The sequence below is a fragment of the Oppia nitens genome, unplaced genomic scaffold (assembly GCF_028296485.1).
Source record: "Oppia nitens isolate AA-2021 unplaced genomic scaffold, nextdenovo-longstitch-racon4-pilon3 scaffold4_pilon_pilon_pilon, whole genome shotgun sequence".
Lineage (NCBI taxonomy): Eukaryota > Metazoa > Arthropoda > Arachnida > Sarcoptiformes > Oppiidae > Oppia > Oppia nitens.
In genome coordinates, this window is record NW_026533232.1 from 1954308 (window position 1) to 1976484 (window position 22177).

Genomic DNA, 22177 nt, shown 5'->3' on the forward strand with positions numbered 1-22177 from the left:
TGTTCTCTTTATTTGTTACCCATTAAGACAACTAAAAACCTCTATATAACTGTCGGCTCTTATATAATATTTTTGTGTTCATGAAAAAGCACTGATTTAAAGAAAAATATTTATATACTGTATAAAAATTATTAGTCAACAAAATTAAATGCCTGACACTGACTGTACATATAGCTGTGTATTATAGAGAAAGAGAGAGAGAGAGAGAGAGAGAGAGTGGGTGTTTTAGTGGTTGTCCTCTCAATTATTATATATGGATGGATATTGTAGGCGCCGTTAGCTTAAAAAAATTATATTACCGGCGCTTTCCTATTGAGTGAATGAGAGATTAAACAGAGACACTCATATACCAAGAGAATTGTTTTCATCAAATTTTTTTTAGATAAATTTGAGAAATAATTTAAAAACATAATTTAACAAATAATAAAAAATTATATATAAATATATTAAAACAATTTGAAAACAATTTAAAATTCTAGTCTATATGTAATTATGTTATTATTGATTATTGTAATTATATATTATTTCTATTATATATTTAATTAATAAAAAAGAAAATTACTAATAATAATTATTGATCTAATTTTTATTTAAAAAATAAAAAAATTGATTAATTGCTGTATTTAAAAATTAATAATAATAAAAAATGATAATTATTTATAATAATAATTAAAAAAAACAATTTAATAGTAATTATTTTTCTATTGTACAATTTATTATTAAAATAATATCTATTGATTAATGTTAAAAATAACAACAAGGACATTGTATTGTTAATTATTTTAATTTTAAAATTATCTATTTGTTTATTTATTTATTAAACTTTGAATATTTTATTTTTAAACAAAAAAACTGTTAAAATATTGCCGGTAAGTCTATTATACTGTATGTATATTAATAATTCAATTTTCAATTTAATTTCCTGTATTTTTGAGGGTTTTTACAATTATTTACTTTTTGGTTTCTTTTGTTTTCTTAATGTCGCTATTTTTTTCTCCCATAACTTTCTCGACCCTAAACTTTGAGGCTATAGATATGGTAATTGAAAATAAAAATAAATATTTATATTTAATTCAACAATATTATTAAAAAGTTATTTGAAAAAAATAAAACTAACAATAATAATAATTAGAGCCAAGTTTAATACAATCATTAATTAAAACAATTAAAAACTTTTTTATTTAAATATTGTATTTTTAGAGTAATTAAAACACAATAATATGTGCATATATTTAGCTACTAATAAAATTGAATTTTGTTTGCATTTTTATAAATAAATAAATACCAGAAATATTTTTTGAAAAGTTTGCTAATTATACTGTATATTTGAATATTAAAATTTTTTATGTATATATTATACTGTATTTTTTGTTTGTTTATATTTAAACTAAAACATCTAAAACTATATTATGAACCACCCATACAATTAACTGCCTGTTTCTTGAATATTATTATTAATCTCCTGTAATATCTATTCCTTAAGTGAGAGAGAAAAAGAGAGTCATATATCAACTACCGTTCCCATCAATTATATTGTGGAAGTCCGTGGAAATACATATACACACAAAAAACTGCAAGTTTTAATTTAACAGATGTTTCATATTGTCTTAATTTTTTCTTTCGTAATAATATTAATAATAATATAAAGAAAATATATAAATAATTAATTATTTAGCGAAATTTTAGAGCAGATTACTCCTCTATTTAATAATTATAAAACAATTATTTGGTAATCAAATTAGCGATTATAATGTATTTACTTAATTAAAGTTTCCATATTTTTATTTATTTATTTAGTTATTTATACAAATCTGTCATTAATTTTACATAAAAAAGATTATATGATATATAAATATATATATATATATATATATATATATATATATATATATATAATTTATATGAAATATAATAATATATTTCACCGTATATTGCCTTCAAAATTATTAATCATACTGTTTGTATGATTCATAACCTAAACAAACAAAAATACAAAATTGCAATTACATAATATTAATATCATAATATACCTACAAGGCTCATACACCCACCCACACACACACACATCTAAACATTGTAGACAAGGATTTCATCTCCCGGTGCTTATTAGACATCAAAGTGTGACTAATAATAAAAGTATATTTCAGTATTTCATAATTTGAGATTTAATTTAAGATTTATTTTATTAATTTAAAAACAACTTAATTAAACATAAAAACATTGATAAATACTAAAATAGTAGTAAAAATAAAATATACAATAAATTTAATTAAAATTTATTTATACAATATAATAAATAAATAAATATATAATAATTTAGACTATAACTGGCCATTATTTTCCGAGTGCCTCCATAAGCACCCGATGGACAAACACGTACTGATCGTAGGCCTCAACCATATTCATACGTTGGTGTCGTAATCGGTGAAAATGTTGTAAAATATCTACTTGTTTCTCCTGTTTGGCCATTTCGAGCATCGAATCGATAAGTATAAAACTACCGGTGCGACCGACACCCGCTGAACAATGAACAACAATAGGTTTGTCTTTAGAGTAGTACTGTTCAGCTAATCGGATCTCTTTTATGAACGTCATAAATGAGTGACAATCCTCAGGAACGCCCCAATCAGGCCAAGCAGTGTACTGATAATGTCCGACCTGTCGGTGTTCGCCATCACATTCCAGACCAAACGTCCTGACGGTATAGTCACCAAACGATTCAATCTTAATAATCCATACTTTAATGTTGGCATATGTGCGGACAGTACGGGACCAATATTTGGCGCAATACCAGTCGTCTTCATTGGTCGCATTGGTCAACAAAACCACTTGTGCGACATTCAAGTGCCAAATCAGGCGCCACATGTCGTCGATTGTTGATTTCATCGGTCCCTGAGCTGCAACATAGCGGGCGGAGCATAGATGGCCGGACACATAGCTGGCATTGACGTAGTCATCATATTGTCTATCAATAGCTGGCAATACAACACGATTGTAATTATACGGTACGGCATATCCATAGTACCGGTTCCGGCGATTGTTAACCCTTTGTATGGCATACTCGTAGCAAACGTCTTCAATATGATTGGCGGCCCATTCAAACTGTTTTCTCAGTTGACCATTGCTGATAAGCTCCGGTATTACCCGATTAAGTTGATTACAGTCTATGGGATACGATTCTAGTGTATCTGTTTTGTCATTGTTCGGCACCGGGCGATGTTCATAGTCGTCACAATTAGCTTCTGTAGTGGACATAAAAAATGTTTGTGTTATTAACAATTCAAAAAAATAAGTGTCGATATACAGTATATTAATAAATATATGATAATTATTGTAATCTTTTAATAATTAACAAATATTTTTTATATGAGTACACCTAAAGTAATACTGATTCTTTGTGAACAAAAAATGTTTATTATATTATTTACTAATATATAGTATATCGTCAAGAATTCGTTACATTTAAAAGCAATATATTTATGTAATAGATTTTTATTGGAAATTCCGTTAACTGTTTAGATAATTATTATAACAACTAAAATAAATAAAATGTTTGCATTACATAATAATCATGAAATACTAGTATATAATTGGTTCATATGATAATATTGATAAAATAACACATTATGTAATTAATAACTTACGTATCATAGTTATAAATTACCGGTATGTTATGTTTATTAATTTTTTTGCTAATTAATTTATAAACAAAGAATATTAATTTTAATATAACAATATTAAATAAAAAATATATACAAACTTGTAGTGTTTTTTTAAAGTTAAAACTGTTTAATTAATAAAAGTTACTAAAATAATAGTTAAATTAATTTAAGTGCAGAATATTCTATCAAAATATATATATATAAACGTTATATATGTTTTGGTAATAAAAAATAATGACATAAAAACATATAATGCATATTAATTTAATTTATTTTTTAATAAAATAAGTTTTTTAATTACTATAAAACTGTATAATAAATTGTTTTCAAAAGTTGTATTCATAAAATTTAATAAATGTACTAAAATTTTATGAATAATATATTAATTATTATAATAACATTATATACAATATTATTGAACACGTAATGTATGAAACAATCAATTGTTTGTAAACTAAATGTTTTTTTTCAAATAGATTTTGATTTTTCAATTGAATTGTAAATTTAAAATTCATTCACAAAAATGTAAAAACTATTTGTTATTTAATAAATAATTGATTTAATTGTTTGAAAAGATAAAAATGTGTGAAATAGTTGTCAACGATTTGTTTGATGAGATTATCAATGAAAACAATAGACTTTGCAATCAATTGGTGTTTGCAATGAAATGTTTGGATGTTTTGCAAACATTTGAGACATTTATTAGAAAAGTGATGACATTTAAGACAATTATCATTAATGAACAACAATTGTCATCACAAGACATACAAACATTGGATCAATTGGACAATCAATTACAGAAAGTATTGAAACAATTTCAAGAGATAAAGATCGCCGCCATCCGCGACAAGTCATTGAAATGTTTGGTTTGTAATCACAAATGTCTTAAAGTCAGTGATTTGGTCAGACATTTGAAGACAAGACATCAAATCAGACCAATTGGTTGCAAACTTAACGGCTGTTACGAGTTGTTTGTTACCAAAGATCAACTAAAACAACATGTCTTTCAGCGACATTGTCTGACAACTGAAGACTTAATGAATGAGTTGTTTGAAACGAAAACTGAAGAAAACCGTCGACTCGTTAGTGAAATCAAATCTGCGACAAGACTTTTGCAATTTTTTGAGACATCCGCCGATTTTATCGTAAAAGTTGTAGATTTGAAGACAATTTTACGCCAAACAAACTGTTTGTCGGCCAAAGAGGCGAAAGAAGTTAATAAATTAGATATTAAGTTGAAGGATGTGCTCAAAGAGTTGACCGACAATAAGAGGTTCACTATTAAGACATTAAACAAAGATATCGACGATATTGAAGATCACAAAATTTTACAGAAGAAAAAGCTTAGTCGCAGTCATAAACATATTAAACAACAAAATGAAGACAAAGACGGCGAAGATCTTAAAGCAAAATATAAGTGTCAGCACAAGTCGTGCGGTAAAGTGTTTAGTAAATTAAGTTATTTGAATAAACACGTGCTTTACATACACGTGAATCGCAATTTAAAGTGTGATTATAACGGATGTGATCTAATATTCAAGAATCCGACACTTTTACGCCGTCATAAACAGCGTCAACACAATGATGGTGTAGATGTTGACAACACGTGCGACAACAACAAGTCATTCGCGTGCAAAATATGCGATAAAGTGTTTAACAAACAAAATCTACTATCACTACACGTTCGTCGACAACACGTGAATCGCAATTTAAAGTGTGAACATATCGGATGTGATCTGATCTTTAAAAATAGGGAAACATTAATCCATCACCAAAAGAAACACAATGGTATCAAATATAATTGTCCGGAACAGGGATGCGATAAAGTGTATAATACAAAACATGGTCTTAGATATCACTGTAATATTAACCACAAACTGTCCACTACTGGCAACTCAAAGCCATACAGATGTACGCTGACCGACACGTGCGTCAAGTCATTCACGTGCCAACAATTACTTAATAGACACATAAGTAATATGCATTCCGGTCAGACATTTTCGTGCGATTATCTCGGATGTGATAAAACTTTTCGATCCGAGAAGTTATTGAAAATACACAAAAATAAACACAAAGATATTGAGTCTGGCCAACAGTTTCCATGTTTAGCACCGGGATGTGGTAAAGTGTGCAAAACACAGTACAGCCTAAAGTGTCACTTGTATACTAATCATACCGATAAAGTCTACCGTTGCGATTGGTCGGACTGTAATTTCACGGCCAGTACTTCCAATTTACTATACAAACACAAACTTACGCATAAAACACAAGTACTGCAATATAAATGTCCGGAACCGGGATGTGGTCGAGTGTTTCAACAACTGTTCCGATTAACCTTTCACCGCAAACACCATACAACTGTCTACCGGTGCTCGTGGCCCGAGTGTACATATATTGGAAAATCGTATCAATGTCTGTACTTTCACCGGACACAAGTACACCAGAAAAAAATCTACCGATGCGTTTGGCCCGGCTGTGAATGGCAGTCCATACATCCAAGTGCTTATTATATTCATCGACGACAGCACGTCGCCAATAGTTGTGACGACAAGATTGTGAAAACCTATCGATGCGATTGGCCCGGTTGTGATAAAGTAATGACTAACCGTATCTCTCTATATCAACATAAGTTGATACATACGGGAAAACAGTATCCGTGCGATTGGCCGGGTTGTAAATATGTTACCATACGTAAGACACAGTTGAAACTACACTGTCAAACACATTTGCCTAAAGATAAACGAGAAACTAAATACCAGTGCTCGTGGCCACAGTGCGATAAAATATTGTCAACCAATAAGACACTTAGGGAACACATGAGAATTCATACGGGAAAGCCGTTTGAGTGTCATTTTGATGGCTGTTATCATAGGACAGTGTCGAGGAGTGCACTCAATCAACACATTAAACTTAGACATAATTTATAGTAAAATATTTAATGATTTAAAAATGTTTACACATAACTACTAATAATTTTGTTTATTCAAAATTACCGCTTTATTGAAAAGTAATATATTATACAACTGTTATGAGATATTTATTGTTTTTAAAAAAAAAAGATTGTGATTTTTTAAAGAGTTTATATACTGTATTTAAATTTTATTGTAATTTTTTTTTTAATTTTTAAATAATATATTTAATAAAAAACACTATATATTTTGAAATGATGTAAAGTATTTGAAACTTTATTAACAAAATATTTCTAATACAATATTATTTGAAAATTTATACGTAATGTATTGACAAAGTTTACAATTATTGATAAATTGATGAATGAATTTAAAGTTTGTAAACAAACATATGATTTGAAATAATTTTTTTATGAATTGAATAGAGATTTGAATGAATTGTTTGTTGTTTTGAATGATTGAATTGTTTGAAAAAAATGTGTGAAATAGTTGTCAACGATTTGTTTGATGAGATTATCAATGAAAACAATAGACTTTGCAATCAATTGGTGTTTGCAATGAAATGTTTGGATGTTTTGCAAACATTTGAGACATTTATTAGAAAAGTGATGACATTTAAGACAATTATCATTAATGAACAACAATTGTCATCACAAGACATACAAACATTGGATCAATTGGACAATCAATTGACAGATGTGTTGACACAATTAAAGAAAAAATCGGCGCAAAGTATAAAACCATATGAAAAACAACTGATTACTGGAAATGTGGATCAATTGAGTGGTAAAGAGTTGATTAAGAATTCAGGAGTTAATATCAATAAACGATTAACAGTTAATCCAATTCGTGTCAAAACATTTAAATTAACGACAATTGATAACAATTGTAGTCAACAATCACATGAAAATGATAGACAAACACAACAAATGACTGATAATTTACATGAAAAGCAATTTCCGTGTTTTGAAATTAATTGTGATTATAAAAGTTGTGATATTTCCGGACTCATCAGTCATCTGAAGACATGTCATTCGATTATTCGTTTTCAGTGCACTCACGAGGAATGTAATCAACTGTTTGCTGACCAATACTTTCTTAACAAACATTTACAGACAAAACATAACATATTTATTAATAAAGTTAACAAACAGTTAGAGAAAAAACTCAATACAATGACTGAGAAAAGTCAAGAAAATCAAATACAAGTCAAACAAATACCGATTGAATGTACTAATGAAGGATTCAAATGCTGTCGTTGTCCACACATTAGCAATACTTTAGATAATTTGGTTAAACATTTGAAGACAAAACACTCAATCAATTGTATTAAATGTATGGACAAAGAATGTAATCAATTGATTGTTTGTTATCCTAATGTCCAGAAACATCTCTGTAATAAACATAAGGATAATAAAGGAGTCAATATATCTAAAGGAAAGAGAAAACAATCAAAAATGACGACAAAAGCTGTCACTGGAGATGATGTGCAACAAAACAGAGACGTCGTCGAAGAGTTGCATATAAGAGATGTGGATCAACCTATTGATTGGGAACTACAGACTCTGAGACCACAATTGATAAAAACAACAAAAACCTATAGTAAAGTTGTTAAAACTATTGTTAAATTACCAGTGATGAACAATGGATCAGTTGATAACAATGTTTTAGCAGACAATTGTCATAATCAGACACCAAAAGTTAAGAAATATAACTATGAAAATCAGTTTAAATGTTTTCGTTGTTTTCATAGTTTCGGTAATATTAACAAATTTATTAGTCATCTGAAAACACAACATTCAATTAGTCTTATAAAGTGTACGAATAAAGACTGTTATCGTCTATTAAATGATGAAAATGAACTTCAAAAGCATTTATTGACACACATTGAGACAGTTATTCAAAATGAACCACAAATACCAGTATCGGTACCATTAGTTAACAAACAGACTGTCGATAATCAGAAAAGATTTAAATGTTATTATATAGACTGTGGCCAACAGTTTCTAAGTAAAGTAAGTTTGAGTCAACACCTCTTCAGTAGTCACGTGCGAGATGATGATGATTGCAATAATATTGCTGTTAATGTCAACAATGCTATCACCAGCGATGACATAACACTGCCGACAAATGAATTGTCACTATCGGATCAGATTATGTCCAAAGATGAAATATTAGTCAATACAGGAGTAAATTTGTCAGTCATGGACGAGACTATGACTAGTAAACCAAATTCACAACCAGTTTATAAACCATACAAATGTGATTACGAAGATTGCAATTATTCAGCCGTCTATAATGCGTCCGTTGCTAGACATCGGGAAATTCATGATCGACCACACGGTAATCCTCGACCATATAAATGTCCGCACGAGTCATGCGGCATACGATTTGTCACCCTTCAGTCAATGGACCTACACCTGAGACAAATTCACACCACTAACCGGCCGTTCCGATGCGGTTATACTGGTTGTACCTATAGAGCAGCCGATAAATTGGTTTTGAAGCGCCACATGCGTTACCATACAAATCCACCGAAACGGCCGACTACACTATTGTACTGCAAATGGCCCGGATGTAAGTACAAGACAATACATGCGGCCTCATTGACTACACATCGGTTGGTTCACAGTACTGAACGCAATTGGCCGTGCAGTTGGCCCGGTTGTGACTATCGGGCCAAACGTAAAAGTGATTTGGAAAGTCATACGACAACGCATACCATTATCGATAATAACGTTGTGTGCGATTGGCCTGAATGTGGCAAACAGTTCCGGACTATAAATGCTATGCGCGTCCATCAGATCATACATAAGGGACAACTAATATCGTGTGAATGGGAGGGCTGTCGGTATAAAAGTATACGTAAAGATAAAATCAAACGACACATGAATACTGTGCACTTGAAATTGAAACGAAAATCGTAACAAAATATAAAATCATTTCCAAAATAGGCGGAACTAGATTTTTGGGAATAACTTCTCTCTGGATTGGAATTTTAAAAAAATATTTAATATGGAAATATGGTTTTCTGGGACGAATACATTAGTTTTGCTACTTTGTATGTATTCTGGCACTGGTATGCTAGCACCGGGATGTTCGATATCTCATAAACTATAAGAGATAGGAAAATTTTTTAAAAAGCAAATTTTACATCTTTCAAAATGAGTTGACACGTGTTTTTAAAATTTTTAAAATATTAATTAGTTTTTGTAAAAAATAATTTTATTCATTAAAAAATGAAAATTTCAAAATCTCATAAAATAAAAGTGTCAAGGTATTTTATATTTTTGTTAATTTTAATAAATTCTATATTTAAAATAGAACAAATCATCTGTACATTGTAACTACCTAGCTCATATAGTTTTAAAGATATTCACACATAAATGTTTTTTCATACAATTTTTTATTAGCTATTGGTATTAAATTTATGAATTATGATATAATAGTCATAAATTATTATAATGGTAAAATATAAAATTATGAATATCTTTAAAGCTATATGAGCTAGGTAGTTACAATGTACAGATGATTTGTTCTATTTTATAGAATTTATTAACAATTATAACAATTATTAACAAAAATATAAAATACCTTGACACTTTTATTTTATGAGATTTTGAAATTTTCATTTTTTAATGAATAAAATTATTTTTTACAAAAACTAATTAATATTTTAAAAATTGCCAAAACACGTGTCAACTCATTTTGAAAGATGTAAAATTTGCTTTTTAAAAAATTTTCCTATCTCTTATAGTTTATGAGATATCGAACATCCCGGTGCTAGCATACCAGTGCCAGTATACATACAAAGTAGCAAAACTAATGTATTCGTCCCATGAAAACCATATTTCTATATTAAATATTTTTTTTAAAATCCAAATCCAGAGAGAAGTTATTCCCAAAAATCTAGTTCCGCCTATTTTGGAAGTGATTTTATATATATTATTGTATATTTGAGAATATTTTTTATGTATTTTTTAAAAAAAAACAATTGTAAATAATTAATTTATAATATGAATTTCAATAATAATAATTAATTTAAATTAAAAGTTTTTTTATGTTTGAAGTGTCGCTAATTTTACTCTAAATTAATATAAGTTTACTATTGGCTTATAATTTACTGTAGAGTTTCATAATGTAAACAACTATACAGTAATGTAGAGGTATTTAATATACTGTACAATAAAAATGTTTTGTAAACATTAAATAAAAACTATTATTTTTATAAAAATAATTTATAAATAAATAATAAATTAAATGGTATTTTGTTAACTGATTTATCAATAGATTGTTACAGAAATATGTGTGAAATAGTTGTCAACGATTTGTTTGATGAGATTATCAATGAAAACAATAGACTTTGCAATCAATTGGTGTTTGCAATGAAATGTTTGGATGTTTTGCAAACATTTGAGACATTTATTAGAAAAGTGATGACATTTAAGACAATTATCATTAATGAACAACAATTGTCATCACAAGACATACAAACATTGGATCAATTGGACAATCAATTAACAGATGTGTTGACACAATTGAAGCAAAGATCGGTGCGAAATGTGAAGTCCTATGAAAAGCAATTGATTTCTGGAAAAGCGGATCAAATGAGTGGTGAAGAGTTGGTTAATAAATCAAGAGTTAATATTAATAATCAGTTAACAGTTAGTCCTAAAGTTATTAGTATTAAAGTATTGAAATTACAGACAATTAATGATAGCATTAAAAGTAAGCAACAATCAGATGAAAATGAAAGACAAACACAAAAATTGACTGATAATTCACATGAAATGCCATTTCCTTGTTATGTCATTAATTGTGATTACAAAAGCTGTGATATTCCCGGACTGATTAGTCATCTGAAGACAAGTCACTCAATTACTAGCATTCAGTGCACTCATGAGGGATGTACTCAATTATTTGGTGACCAACACGACCTCAACAGACATTTACAGTTAAAACATAAGACAATCAATAAAAATGTAAAGAAAAGTATTGACAAAATAACAAACAAAAGTCAAATAATAAGAAAAAGTCAGAAAATTAATAGATTGGTTACAAATCAGATGAATATCAATAATACTGATAATGAAGTGAAGACACAATTAGATTGTATTAAAAAAAAGTTTAATTGTTTTGTCGAAAACTGTTATTACAATTGTCTTAATGTGAATGAATTGGTTAATCATCTGAAGATACGACACTCAATCACAAACTATATTCAATGCACTTGCGATGGCTGTCAACAACTTTTTGTTGACGAAAAACAACTCAAGAGTCATGTTTCTGATGAACACAAGATATATGACTCGTCTCTTATAGTTATACCAAATGATTGTAATAAAAGACAAAAATCTAAGACAATTAATCCATTTGATTGTAAACAACTATTTAAATGTGATTATAAAGATTGCGGTGAAATGTTTAAAACTTACTTTCAATTTGATAAACACATGAAATGTCATCCAATCGATGAAAGTGTATCTCAAGACTGTGTCGTTAAAACAACAAAGACTGATGTGTTTGAATGTTTAGATTGTAATTTGAAATTCAAAACCGATTGGGAACTAGATTTACACACTAATGTCATACACAAGAAGTTGTATTCAATTAAGTGTCACATCGAGGGATGCGATAAATTATTTGATGCAACTGTTAATCAACGGTTTTCACAATATTACAAACGACACGTTTTGACACATTTTAATAGTAATCCATTTAAATGCGATTACGAAGGTTGTGATAAACAATATCTTTGTCGTTCATCTTTCTATAAACATAGACGTAGTCACACTAATCCAATAGTTACATGCGATTGGCCCGGTTGTGATTTTAGGACACCGTTTAACTATATATTGAAATATCATCAAAATAATAAACATCTTAAGGATAGACCTCAACTCAAATGTCATTTGGATGGATGTACTTACAGTACATTATCTAAAGGTTGTCTTCGAAGTCATATTAGGTATAGACACGGAAACAAAAAATTTATGTGCGATCACAACGATTGTCAAAAATCATATAAAACTATCTTTGATTTAAACTTACATAAATCGCGCTTTCATAACAACAATATTAATAATAGCACATACCGGTGCTCGTGGCCGGGTTGTGTGTTTGAAACAAAATATAAACCATATTTAAGTCAACACCAATTGATTCACAGCGACGAGAAAAACTATCGGTGCGAACATCCGGGCTGTCAGTTTCGTGCGAAACAACAAAAATCAATTATTTCACACCGAAAATCTCATCAAACAGGAAAAAACTACATGTGCTCGTGGCCAGAGTGTGGCAGACTATATAAATCTGATTATTCACTACGAGTTCATATGCAATATCACCGCAATACTAATTATGTCTGCCAATGGGCCGGATGTTCATATCGGACACATATTAAAAGTAACCTCAAAACACACATAAATATCAAACACGAAAAACTACGGTATTGTTGCGATTATGAGGGTTGCGATCGAGTATTTAAGGCTAAATGCACTCTTCGTTATCATAAGCTATCAGTGCACGAAAAACAGTCTACTGATAAGTACCAGTGCTCGTGGCCGGGATGTGAGTACAGTACCTGGAATTTGCGTGCATTGAATTCACATGAACTAATACATAGCTCAGTGAGAAAATATCGATGCGATTATAATGGCTGTGAGTTTGCAACCAATCAGAAAAATTATCTAAATAGTCATCAAAAAAGACATTCAACTGAACTAAAGTACCGGTGCTCGTGGCCTGACTGTCATAAACGATATAAGAGTCAAGAAGTTCTTAAATCACATGAAGTGATTCATTCGGAACCCAAGTATGTCTGCCATTGGGAGGACTGTCAGTATAAGACTCATTGGAGTACTAACTTTAGATCACATTTGAATCGAAAACATTTAAGAAATAAAAAATGTAAAAAATAATTTATAAATACTATAATTATAAAAATTAATTCATTGTATTAACAGAAAAATAAAGATTAAAATAAATAATTTGAAAATTATATAATAAACTAATAAATTGTTTATAATTTTTTATTAATTAAATATTATGTAAATTTTAAATTAATTTAAAGAAAATTGTTAATATTTTTTTAAAGAATTTTGTCGTTAACCGTAAATTAAATTAAAAATTAACAAAATTACGATTTATTTGTATAATATTGTATTTACTGTAAATTTTATTGTTTTTGATTTTATGTTTAGTTAATATATGTATGATTTAGTATTGAATTTGAATATAGATTTAAATAATTGCCGGTAATATAAGTCTTATAATTATTTTAAAAAATATTATTTGTTATCTAATAGTCATTCAAACGTAATGTTTGTATCAATGAATAAATGAAAACAAATAACAGTATAAATAGTATAGAAATTCTGTTTTAAAAATTCAAATGTTTGTAAACATTAGATAAAAATTAATAATTTTTAAGAAATGTTTGATAATTATATAATAAAATAATTGATTAAATTATTTGTTAATTTGTTTATCAATAGATTGTCACAGAAATATGTGTGAAATAGTTGTCAACGATTTGTTTGATGAGATTATCAATGAAAACAATAGACTTTGCAATCAATTGGTGTTTGCAATGAAATGTTTGGATGTTTTGCAAACATTTGAGACATTTATTAGAAAAGTGATGACATTTAAGACAATTATCATTAATGAACAACAATTGTCATCACAAGACATACAAACATTGGATCAATTGGACAATCAATTAACAGATGTGTTGACACAATTGAAGCAAAGATCGGCGCAAAGTGTGAAGTCTTACGAAAAGCAATTGATTTCTGGAAAAGCGGATCAAATGAGTGGTAAAGAGTTGGTTAATAAATCACGAGTTAATATTAATAATCAGTTAACAGTTAGTCCTAAAGTTATTAGTATTAAAGTATTGAAATTACCGACAATTAATGATAGCATTAAAAGTAGACAACAATCAGATGAAAATGAAAGACAAACACAACAAATGACTGATAATTCACATGAAAAGCCATTTCCTTGTTATGTCATTAATTGTGATTACAAAAGTTGTGATATTCCCGGACTGATTAGTCATCTGAAGACAAATCACTCAATTACTAGCATTCAGTGCACTCATGAGGGATGTACTCAATTATTTGGTGACCAACACGACCTCAACAGACATTTACAGTTAAAACATAAGACAATCAATAAAAATGTAAAGAAAAGTATTGACAAAATAACAAACAAAAGTCAAATAACAAGAAAAAGTCAGAAAATTAATAGATTGGTTACAAATCAGATGAATATCAATAATACTGATAATGAAGTGAAGACACAATTAGATTGTATTAAAAAAAAGTTTAATTGTTTTGCCGAAAACTGTTATTACAATTGTCTTAATGTGAATGAATTGGCTAATCATCTGAAGATACGGCACTCAATCACAAACTATATTCAATGCACTTTCGATGGCTGTCAACAACTTTTTGTTGACGAAAAACAACTCAAGAGTCATGTTTCTGATGAACACAAGATATATGACTCATCTCTTATAGTTATACCGAATGATTGTAATAAAAGACAAAAATCTAAGACAATTAATCCATTTGATTGCAAACAACTATTTAAATGTGATTATAAAGATTGCGGTGAAATGCTTAAAACTTACTTTCAATTTGATAAACACATGAAATGTCATCCAATCGGTGAAAGTCAATCATTGGAAACACATTTGATAAAACAAAAGTATAAAATTAATCGACAATATCGATGCAATTATAATGGTTGTGATCGTGTTTTTAAATTTAATAATAGTCTAATTACTCACAAAATAACACATAATATGAAAGGATCTAAATTATACCGATGCTTACGGCCAGAGTGTGAATACAAGAGCTATTTTTCGTGTGCTTTTAAACGACATCAACTAATTCATAGCGATGTAAGAGATTATCCGTGCGATTATCCCGGTTGTCAATATCGGGCCAAAGAGATGCAAATCATTACTAAACATAAAAAAATTAGACATTTTACTAATGAAAAAAACTATCGGTGCTCGTGGTCTGGATGTGCAAAACAATTCAAAACTGCTGACACTCTTCGAAATCATACGAGATTTAAGCACTTAATTGCTGAAGAGGACAGAAAAAAGTTTCGATGCGATTACGATGGTTGCGATCGAGTATTTAATTCCAAATGGAATCTACAATATCATACAATTTCAGTCCATGAAAAACAGGCTAAAATCTACCAGTGCTCGTGGCCGGGCTGTGACTATACCACTAAACATTATGTATCGTTGGGTCAACACGAAAGAATACATAAGCCAATGAAAGATATTCGGTGCGATTACGATGGATGTAACTTCACAACTAAATATAGTAGTCATCTAAAATGTCACAGAGATATACATTCAACTGAACCAAAGTACCGGTGCTCGTGGCCTGACTGTAATAAACAGTTTAAAACTTTAGCAGTTTTTAAGTCACATGAAGTGATTCATTCGGAACCCAAGTATGTGTGCGATTGGAAGGACTGTCAGTTTAGGACTTATTGGAGTTATAATCTTAAATCACATTTGAATCGAAAACATTTAAAGAAATTACTAAAATAGTTATTAATAATTATTTTTTATAATAATAATAAAATTAAATTTATGTGAATTATATTGAAATTTTCTGTTTAATCAATAATTACAGTAATATTTAATAACAAAAATTACATTTCAATCTACAGTAATTCAAACTAATATAATGTTTACTTAATTACTTTATGAGTAGTATTGTAGTTGAATATATAGATTCAATTAAATTACTACTAATTTTAAATTCAAATACGTTTTAAACACATTTTCTGAAATCAAGTGTTTCTCTAAAAAAATTAATAATAATTATTATTTTAAGGTATAATTTGTTGTCTAAAAGTTGTTTTATTAATACGTAATATTTGTATCAATGAATAAATGAAAACAAATAACAGTATAAATAGTATAGAAATTCTGTTTTAAAAATTCAAATGTTTGTAAACATTAGATAAAAACAAAATATTTTTTAACAAATGATTGATAATTAAATAATTGATTGAATTATTTGTTAATTTTGTTATCAATTGATTGTCACAGAAATGTGTGAAATAGTTGTCAACGATTTGTTTGATGAGATTATCAATGAAAACAATAGACTTTGCAATCAATTGGTGTTTGCAATGAAATGTTTGGATGTTTTGCAAACATTTGAGACATTTATTAGAAAAGTGATGACATTTAAGACAATTATCATTAATGAACAACAATTGTCATCACAAGACATACAAACATTGGATCAATTGGACAATCAATTGACAGATGTGTTGACACAATTAAAGAAAAAATCGGCGCAAAGTATAAAACCATATGAAAAACAACTGATTACTGGAAATGTGGATCAATTGAGTGGTAAAGAGTTGATTAAGAATTCAGGAGTTAATATCAATAAACGATTAACAGTTAATCCAATTCGTGTCAAAACATTTAAATTAACGACAATTGATAACAATTGTAGTCAACAATCACATGAAAATGATAGACAAACACAACAAATGACTGATAATTTCTGTGGAAAGCAATTTCCGTGTTTTGAAATTAATTGTGATTACAAAAGCTGTTACATTACCGAACTTATCAATCATCTGAAGACATGTCACTCAATCACTCGTATTCAATGCACTCGCGAGGGATGCACTCAATTGATTGCTGACAAACACGACCTCAACAGACATTTACAGACAAAACATAAGACAATCAATGAAAAAGTTAAGAAAAGTAATATTATAATCATTAATAAAAGTCATACAATAAGAAAATATAATATAATTAATAAATCGGTAAAAAAGCAGATGAATGTTAATAATAGTGATAATCAATTGCAGAGACTCTTAAATATTACTGAAAAAAGATTTAAATGTTTTGCCGAAAACTGTGATTACAATAGTCTTAATGTGAATGAATTGGTCGATCATTTGAAGACACTTCACTCAATCACTTGTTTGAATCAATGTACTTATGATGACTGTCACCAACTGTTTGCTGACGAACGACAACTCAAGAGTCATGTTTTAGTTGAACACAAGTCATTTGACTCATCTCTTATAGATCTACCGAATGATTGCAATGAAACGCATACTATTGATGAACACAAAACAAATGACTCAACACAAGTCGTATATGATTGCCATCGGACGGGATGTAACTTTTGGTCGTTTAATAGCCAATCATTGGAAACACATTTGAAAAAACATACTAAAAAAGATAAATCTATTTCGTCTGACAGTAAACTAAGTGTTCAGCACAAGCTTAACCAGCATTTGCGTTATGAAGACAATAATACAGACTACCGGTGCGATTATAATGGATGCGATCGTGTTTTTAAATATAATAATAGTCTAATTGGTCACAAAATAAGACAACATGATATGAAAGGATCTAAATTATACCGGTGTTTATGGCCAGACTGTCAGTACAAGAGTTATTTTTCTTGTGCTTATAAACGACATCAACTAATTCATAGCGATGTAAGAAATTATCGGTGCGATTATCCCGGTTGTCAATATCGGGCCAAAGAGAAGCGAACCATTATTAGCCACAAAAGGCTTAAACATTTTACTACTGGAAAAAACTATCGGTGCTCTTGGTTTAGGTGTGCAAAACAATTCAAAACTGCTGATAATCTTCGAAAACATATGAGATTAAAGCACTTAATTGCTGAAGAGGACAAACAGAAGTTCCGATGCGATTACGAAGGTTGCGATCGAGTATTTAATGCCAAATCCAGTCTACAATATCACACAATTTCAGTCCATGAAAAACAGGCTAAAATCTACCAGTGCTCGTGGCCGGGCTGTGACTATACCACTAAACATTCAAATAGGTTGAGTCAACACGAAATAATACATAAGCCAATAAAAGATATTCGATGCGATTATGATGGCTGTAATTTCACAACTAAACATAATACTCATTTAATTCGTCATAAAGAACGACACTTAACTGAGCCTAAGTACCGGTGCTCGTGGCCTGAATGTGATAAACAGTTTAAAACTTTATCATCTTTTAAGTCACATGAAGTGATTCATTCGGAACCCAAGTATGTCTGCCATTGGAAGGACTGTCAGTATAGGACTCATTGGAGTAAAAATCTTAAATCACATTTGAATCGAAAACATTTAAAGAAATTATAAAATTAGTTATTAATAATTATTTTTACGAAAAAATTATTATTTCTTAATTAAATTGAAATCTAATTTTCAGTTTTCTGTTTAATAAATAATATAATACAGGTATCACATAGTACTGTATAATAGTATAGAAATTCTGTTTAAAATTTTAAATGTTTGTAAAAATAGATAAAAATAAATATATAATTAATTAAATAATTTATTTATTAGTTTCCGGTAATTAGTTTATTAATAGATTGTCGCAGAAATAGTGCAGATTGTGTGAAATAGTTGTCAACGATTTGTTTGATGAGATTATCAATGAAAACAATAGACTTTGCAATCTATTGGTGTTTGCAATGAAATATTTGCATACAATATACAGTATATTATTTACTAGACTTGTTTTTGACTTTTGACTAAATTGCTTTTATATAGACTATAAATTATAAATCAATTTAAAATCACTGGACAAATTAGTATTTTATTTATTAAAAAAAAACATTTACAAAATATTTATTATTTTTTAAACTAATCAACTGATACCAGTCCTCAGTGACTGTAATCAGTTTCACTCAGCTTTAGAATTAAAATAACCTTAAAAATCATAAATATTTTTATTTTATTATAAAAAAGGGTATCAAATATCACACATTTAGTCAAATATTGACATTAATAACACATTAATTTTATCATAACTATTGTTACTATCATTTGGCGGTCTATTAGTTTCAATGATATGATTGATGAATGAGACGACTCTGTGATAGGCATCGCTGGTCTTGTCTTTTGGTTTGCATGTATTGAAGTGATCGACAGCCAGAAGATGAAAGTCGCCGACACCGGGATTTGCAGATTCTTCGGGCACTTAATAGTAAAAAATTTAAACAATAGAAAATAATTTATTAATACAAAACAACAAAAAATAAACGTAATATTAAAAAAATAAATAAATACAAAACAATTATAACCTAAAAGACGACTCCATTTGAACGGACGCTTAATTACACAACTTTTGACAGTTTCGCCAAAACTCAGACATTCGATGGGTTTGTCGCGAATCAACTTCAAGAAGTTTGTGTGCAATGATAGCAAAAATTGTGAATCTATTTACCGGTAATAATAAAAAAAAATAATACAATTTGTCTTTAAATAAAACACACACAAAATCAACAAAACCTTTTCTCAATTGCAAGAGTTCAGTGGACGGCGATATAATGCGCTGAAGATATGGCGTCCAAACAGCCATTTCGGTTCCCTTATGCGGTACCGAATAGAAGACAATGCCTTTTGTCTGATCCAACAGCGATCGCATTCGCGGATCGTTGCTTTCGGACACATCGACCAACATTTGTTTGACTATAAGACCGCCCATTGAATGAGTGATCCAAATGATAGGCTTATCGCCGATAGGACTGGAAATCAAATCGTTCAAGAATTGTGCCGATCGTTGCTTCAGAGTTGTGACACTGTTGTCGTCATTGCACTCGATATTCCAGTTACTCAAAAATGTTTGATAATTGACAGCAAATAGTCGAACGTCGGCCACGTCATTGGCCAGCCATGTCTGCGGCCAACATCGGGTGTATTGAGGAGAGTATTGTTTTTCGCTGTCACACTGTCGCCATGTCTTGAAAGCACCGCCAAGTAAGCCGTGAACCAGTATTATATCAAAATCTTTGGGTTGCGTGTCGTGAAATATCGGATGCAATAGATATATGGATTCGGGCAATAAGTGGTCATCCAATTCTTGACTTAAATTGTGCAGAACTTTAGCCGCCGGTAGACTCCATTCCAAACGATTCGAATGAAGCCAATTGACCAAAACGCCAAACCAATTGGTTGTCCAGAAATGTGAGTGAAACTCTCGATGAGCCGACAAATTGGCTAACGTCTGTGCAATCCAGTCGTGAACCGCTTTTTCCGTAAAATTGTTTCGTAAGTAATGAAGTATTAAAAACAATCCGTTGTTGACCAGTGTCTGGCACTGGAGCTTATCGGATGATAAAATATTTTGACTAATTGCCTGCAAATACACCCAATTGACCTCTGATGCCGACCGTCGCCGATGATAATGAAGATGAATATCAGTAAAGTCGACCATATCTTCCAATTGACGCGAATGACAACCTGTTTCAAGCATTTCGATCGACAATTTGGTAAAAAATTTCGTACAATCAGAGGTTCGGTGACCAGAATTCTGGGCATTTTTGAACAAATTCAACAAAAATCGTTCGAAGTCGTGGATCGGCGCCGATTGGTTGGTCTGAAAGTAGTATGTATTGAGTGGAGGCATAAATAGTTTGGGACTGACACCCGGTATACGGGCCAGTCGTAGGGCGGTCTCGTAATCACAGCTCTGAGCAATTTCCCGATACTGATGGTCTGTTGAACAACAAAAAAACAAATCACTAATTATTTATGAGATTTTTGTTTATTTGGTAAACAATACATACCATTGAAATTTGTGTTAGCAATGGCAGAGATGGCCACTTCGGTCACTTGCAGTCGATCGTGTGGCCGGTATTGAGCCAATCGTAACAATTGCAAATGTGTCCGTGAATCTGACGGCACGCCGTCCTCCGAGTATTCGGCCAACATTTGACTACTACTCTCATTGTTGATGTCTTTGTCTAAATAGATGTAGTCATTGCTGTTGTTGTTGTTATTGTTGTTGATATCAGTTGTCATCGGCTGTGTTGACGATGAAGAAGTACTATTATCGCTGTTGTTGTGGCCAAACGTTTTCAACTTTATGGACAACGAATTGCGGCCAAAATAGGCGGCACTGAATAAGTTAAGAAAAACGCGACAATCAATTAAAAAACTTTTTTCACATAAAAAAACTCGATTACGTTGATATCACCGAAGCTGATCCCAGAGTGGCGGCCAACAGATGTTTTCTATTGAGTAGTACAACTCGTTTCATGTTATTGTTGTTGTTGTCATTGATGACAATATTTGATCGGCGAGTATAATGAAGACATGTGTGTCCACACAAGTGATTGACTGATCAGCTGTTAGTTACAATGTATTTATTATTTACTGTTTTTTTAATATGAAATGAATTACACAAACAAAATACCATTTGTGACGTCAATTGTTTTAATATTTAATACATTTAATAATAACATTAAATTACATTATACTGTATATATAAAAAAAATTATTAAATGTTTTTTTGATATTCCAATCACATTTGAAAATCTATGATAAAATATATTTTTAATGACTTAGTTTAAAAATAATAATAATAGGCTATTAATAATTAAAGAAAAAATAATTAAAACCCATATTTAGTTAATTATGATATCATTTTTTTATTATGCAATAAAACTGTTAAAATCTAAAAATATGAGACTTGAAAACTTAATATTAATAAATACACATAAATTATAATAATTTAATTAAAAATAAATATGTCATGAATTTTTTTAAAAAATT

General features: G+C 29.7%; 7 protein-coding genes across 7 annotated transcripts; 5 read left to right on the top strand and 2 right to left on the bottom strand.

Annotated features, from left to right (window-relative positions):
- Nucleotides 1-2330: 2330 nt before the first annotated feature.
- LOC128959851 (receptor-type tyrosine-protein phosphatase alpha-like) lies at nt 2331-3394 on the bottom strand. The gene has a single exon (XM_054305870.1). It carries the CDS (start codon nt 3253-3255, stop codon nt 2335-2337), a length of 921 nt encoding a protein of 306 aa, XP_054161845.1. The 5' UTR covers nt 3256-3394; the 3' UTR covers nt 2331-2334.
- Nucleotides 3395-4243: 849 nt separating this feature from the next.
- On the top strand, nt 4244-6620 carry LOC128960113 (zinc finger protein 845-like). Its single transcript, XM_054306184.1, has one exon. The coding sequence runs from the start codon at nt 4244-4246 to the stop codon at nt 6587-6589; it is 2346 nt and encodes a 781-aa protein (XP_054162159.1). The 3' UTR covers nt 6590-6620.
- A 427-nt stretch (nt 6621-7047) lies between these two features.
- Nucleotides 7048-9498, top strand: LOC128960114 (zinc finger protein 845-like). Its single transcript, XM_054306186.1, has one exon. The coding sequence runs from the start codon at nt 7048-7050 to the stop codon at nt 9496-9498; it is 2451 nt and encodes an 816-aa protein (XP_054162161.1).
- A 1377-nt stretch (nt 9499-10875) lies between these two features.
- On the top strand, nt 10876-13892 carry LOC128960115 (zinc finger protein 93-like). Its single transcript, XM_054306187.1, has 2 exons — nt 10876-13408; nt 13879-13892. The coding sequence occupies exons 1-2, from the start codon at nt 10876-10878 to the stop codon at nt 13890-13892; spliced, it is 2547 nt and encodes an 848-aa protein (XP_054162162.1).
- A 189-nt stretch (nt 13893-14081) lies between these two features.
- On the top strand, nt 14082-16157 carry LOC128960116 (zinc finger protein 616-like). Its single transcript, XM_054306188.1, has one exon. It carries the CDS (start codon nt 14082-14084, stop codon nt 16155-16157), a length of 2076 nt encoding a protein of 691 aa, XP_054162163.1.
- A 509-nt stretch (nt 16158-16666) lies between these two features.
- Nucleotides 16667-18757, top strand: LOC128960117 (zinc finger protein 90-like). The gene has a single exon (XM_054306189.1). The coding sequence runs from the start codon at nt 16667-16669 to the stop codon at nt 18755-18757; it is 2091 nt and encodes a 696-aa protein (XP_054162164.1).
- A 447-nt stretch (nt 18758-19204) lies between these two features.
- Nucleotides 19205-21786, bottom strand: LOC128960564 (protein SERAC1-like). Its single transcript, XM_054306681.1, has 5 exons — nt 21589-21786; nt 21190-21521; nt 19913-21118; nt 19705-19839; nt 19205-19600 (listed from the first exon to the last, which is right to left on the bottom strand). Exons 1-5 carry the CDS (start codon nt 21660-21662, stop codon nt 19389-19391), a joined length of 1959 nt encoding a protein of 652 aa, XP_054162656.1. The 5' UTR covers nt 21663-21786; the 3' UTR covers nt 19205-19388.
- Between the last annotated feature and the right edge of the window lie 391 nt (nt 21787-22177).

What these genes read in the sequence shown, in the direction of transcription:
- LOC128960116 (XM_054306188.1), top strand. Translation starts at nt 14,082, where the DNA reads ATGTGTGAAATAGTTGTCAACGATTTGTTTGATGAGATTATCAATGAA.
- LOC128960113 (XM_054306184.1), top strand. Translation starts at nt 4,244, where the DNA reads ATGTGTGAAATAGTTGTCAACGATTTGTTTGATGAGATTATCAATGAA.
- LOC128959851 (XM_054305870.1), bottom strand. Translation starts at nt 3,255, where the DNA reads ATGTCCACTACAGAAGCTAATTGTGACGACTATGAACATCGCCCGGTG.
- LOC128960564 (XM_054306681.1), bottom strand. Translation starts at nt 21,662, where the DNA reads ATGAAACGAGTTGTACTACTCAATAGAAAACATCTGTTGGCCGCCACT. An exon ending in TCAGCTTCGGTGATATCAAC is followed by an intron (nt 21,522 to 21,588) that starts GTAATCGAGTTT and finishes TAACTTATTCAG; the next exon opens with TGCCGCCTATTTTGGCCGCA. An exon ending in CAAATGGAGTCGTCTTTTAG is followed by an intron (nt 19,601 to 19,704) that starts GTTATAATTGTT and finishes TTTACTATTAAG; the next exon opens with TGCCCGAAGAATCTGCAAAT.
- LOC128960117 (XM_054306189.1), top strand. Translation starts at nt 16,667, where the DNA reads ATGTGTGAAATAGTTGTCAACGATTTGTTTGATGAGATTATCAATGAA.
- LOC128960115 (XM_054306187.1), top strand. Translation starts at nt 10,876, where the DNA reads ATGTGTGAAATAGTTGTCAACGATTTGTTTGATGAGATTATCAATGAA.
- LOC128960114 (XM_054306186.1), top strand. Translation starts at nt 7,048, where the DNA reads ATGTGTGAAATAGTTGTCAACGATTTGTTTGATGAGATTATCAATGAA.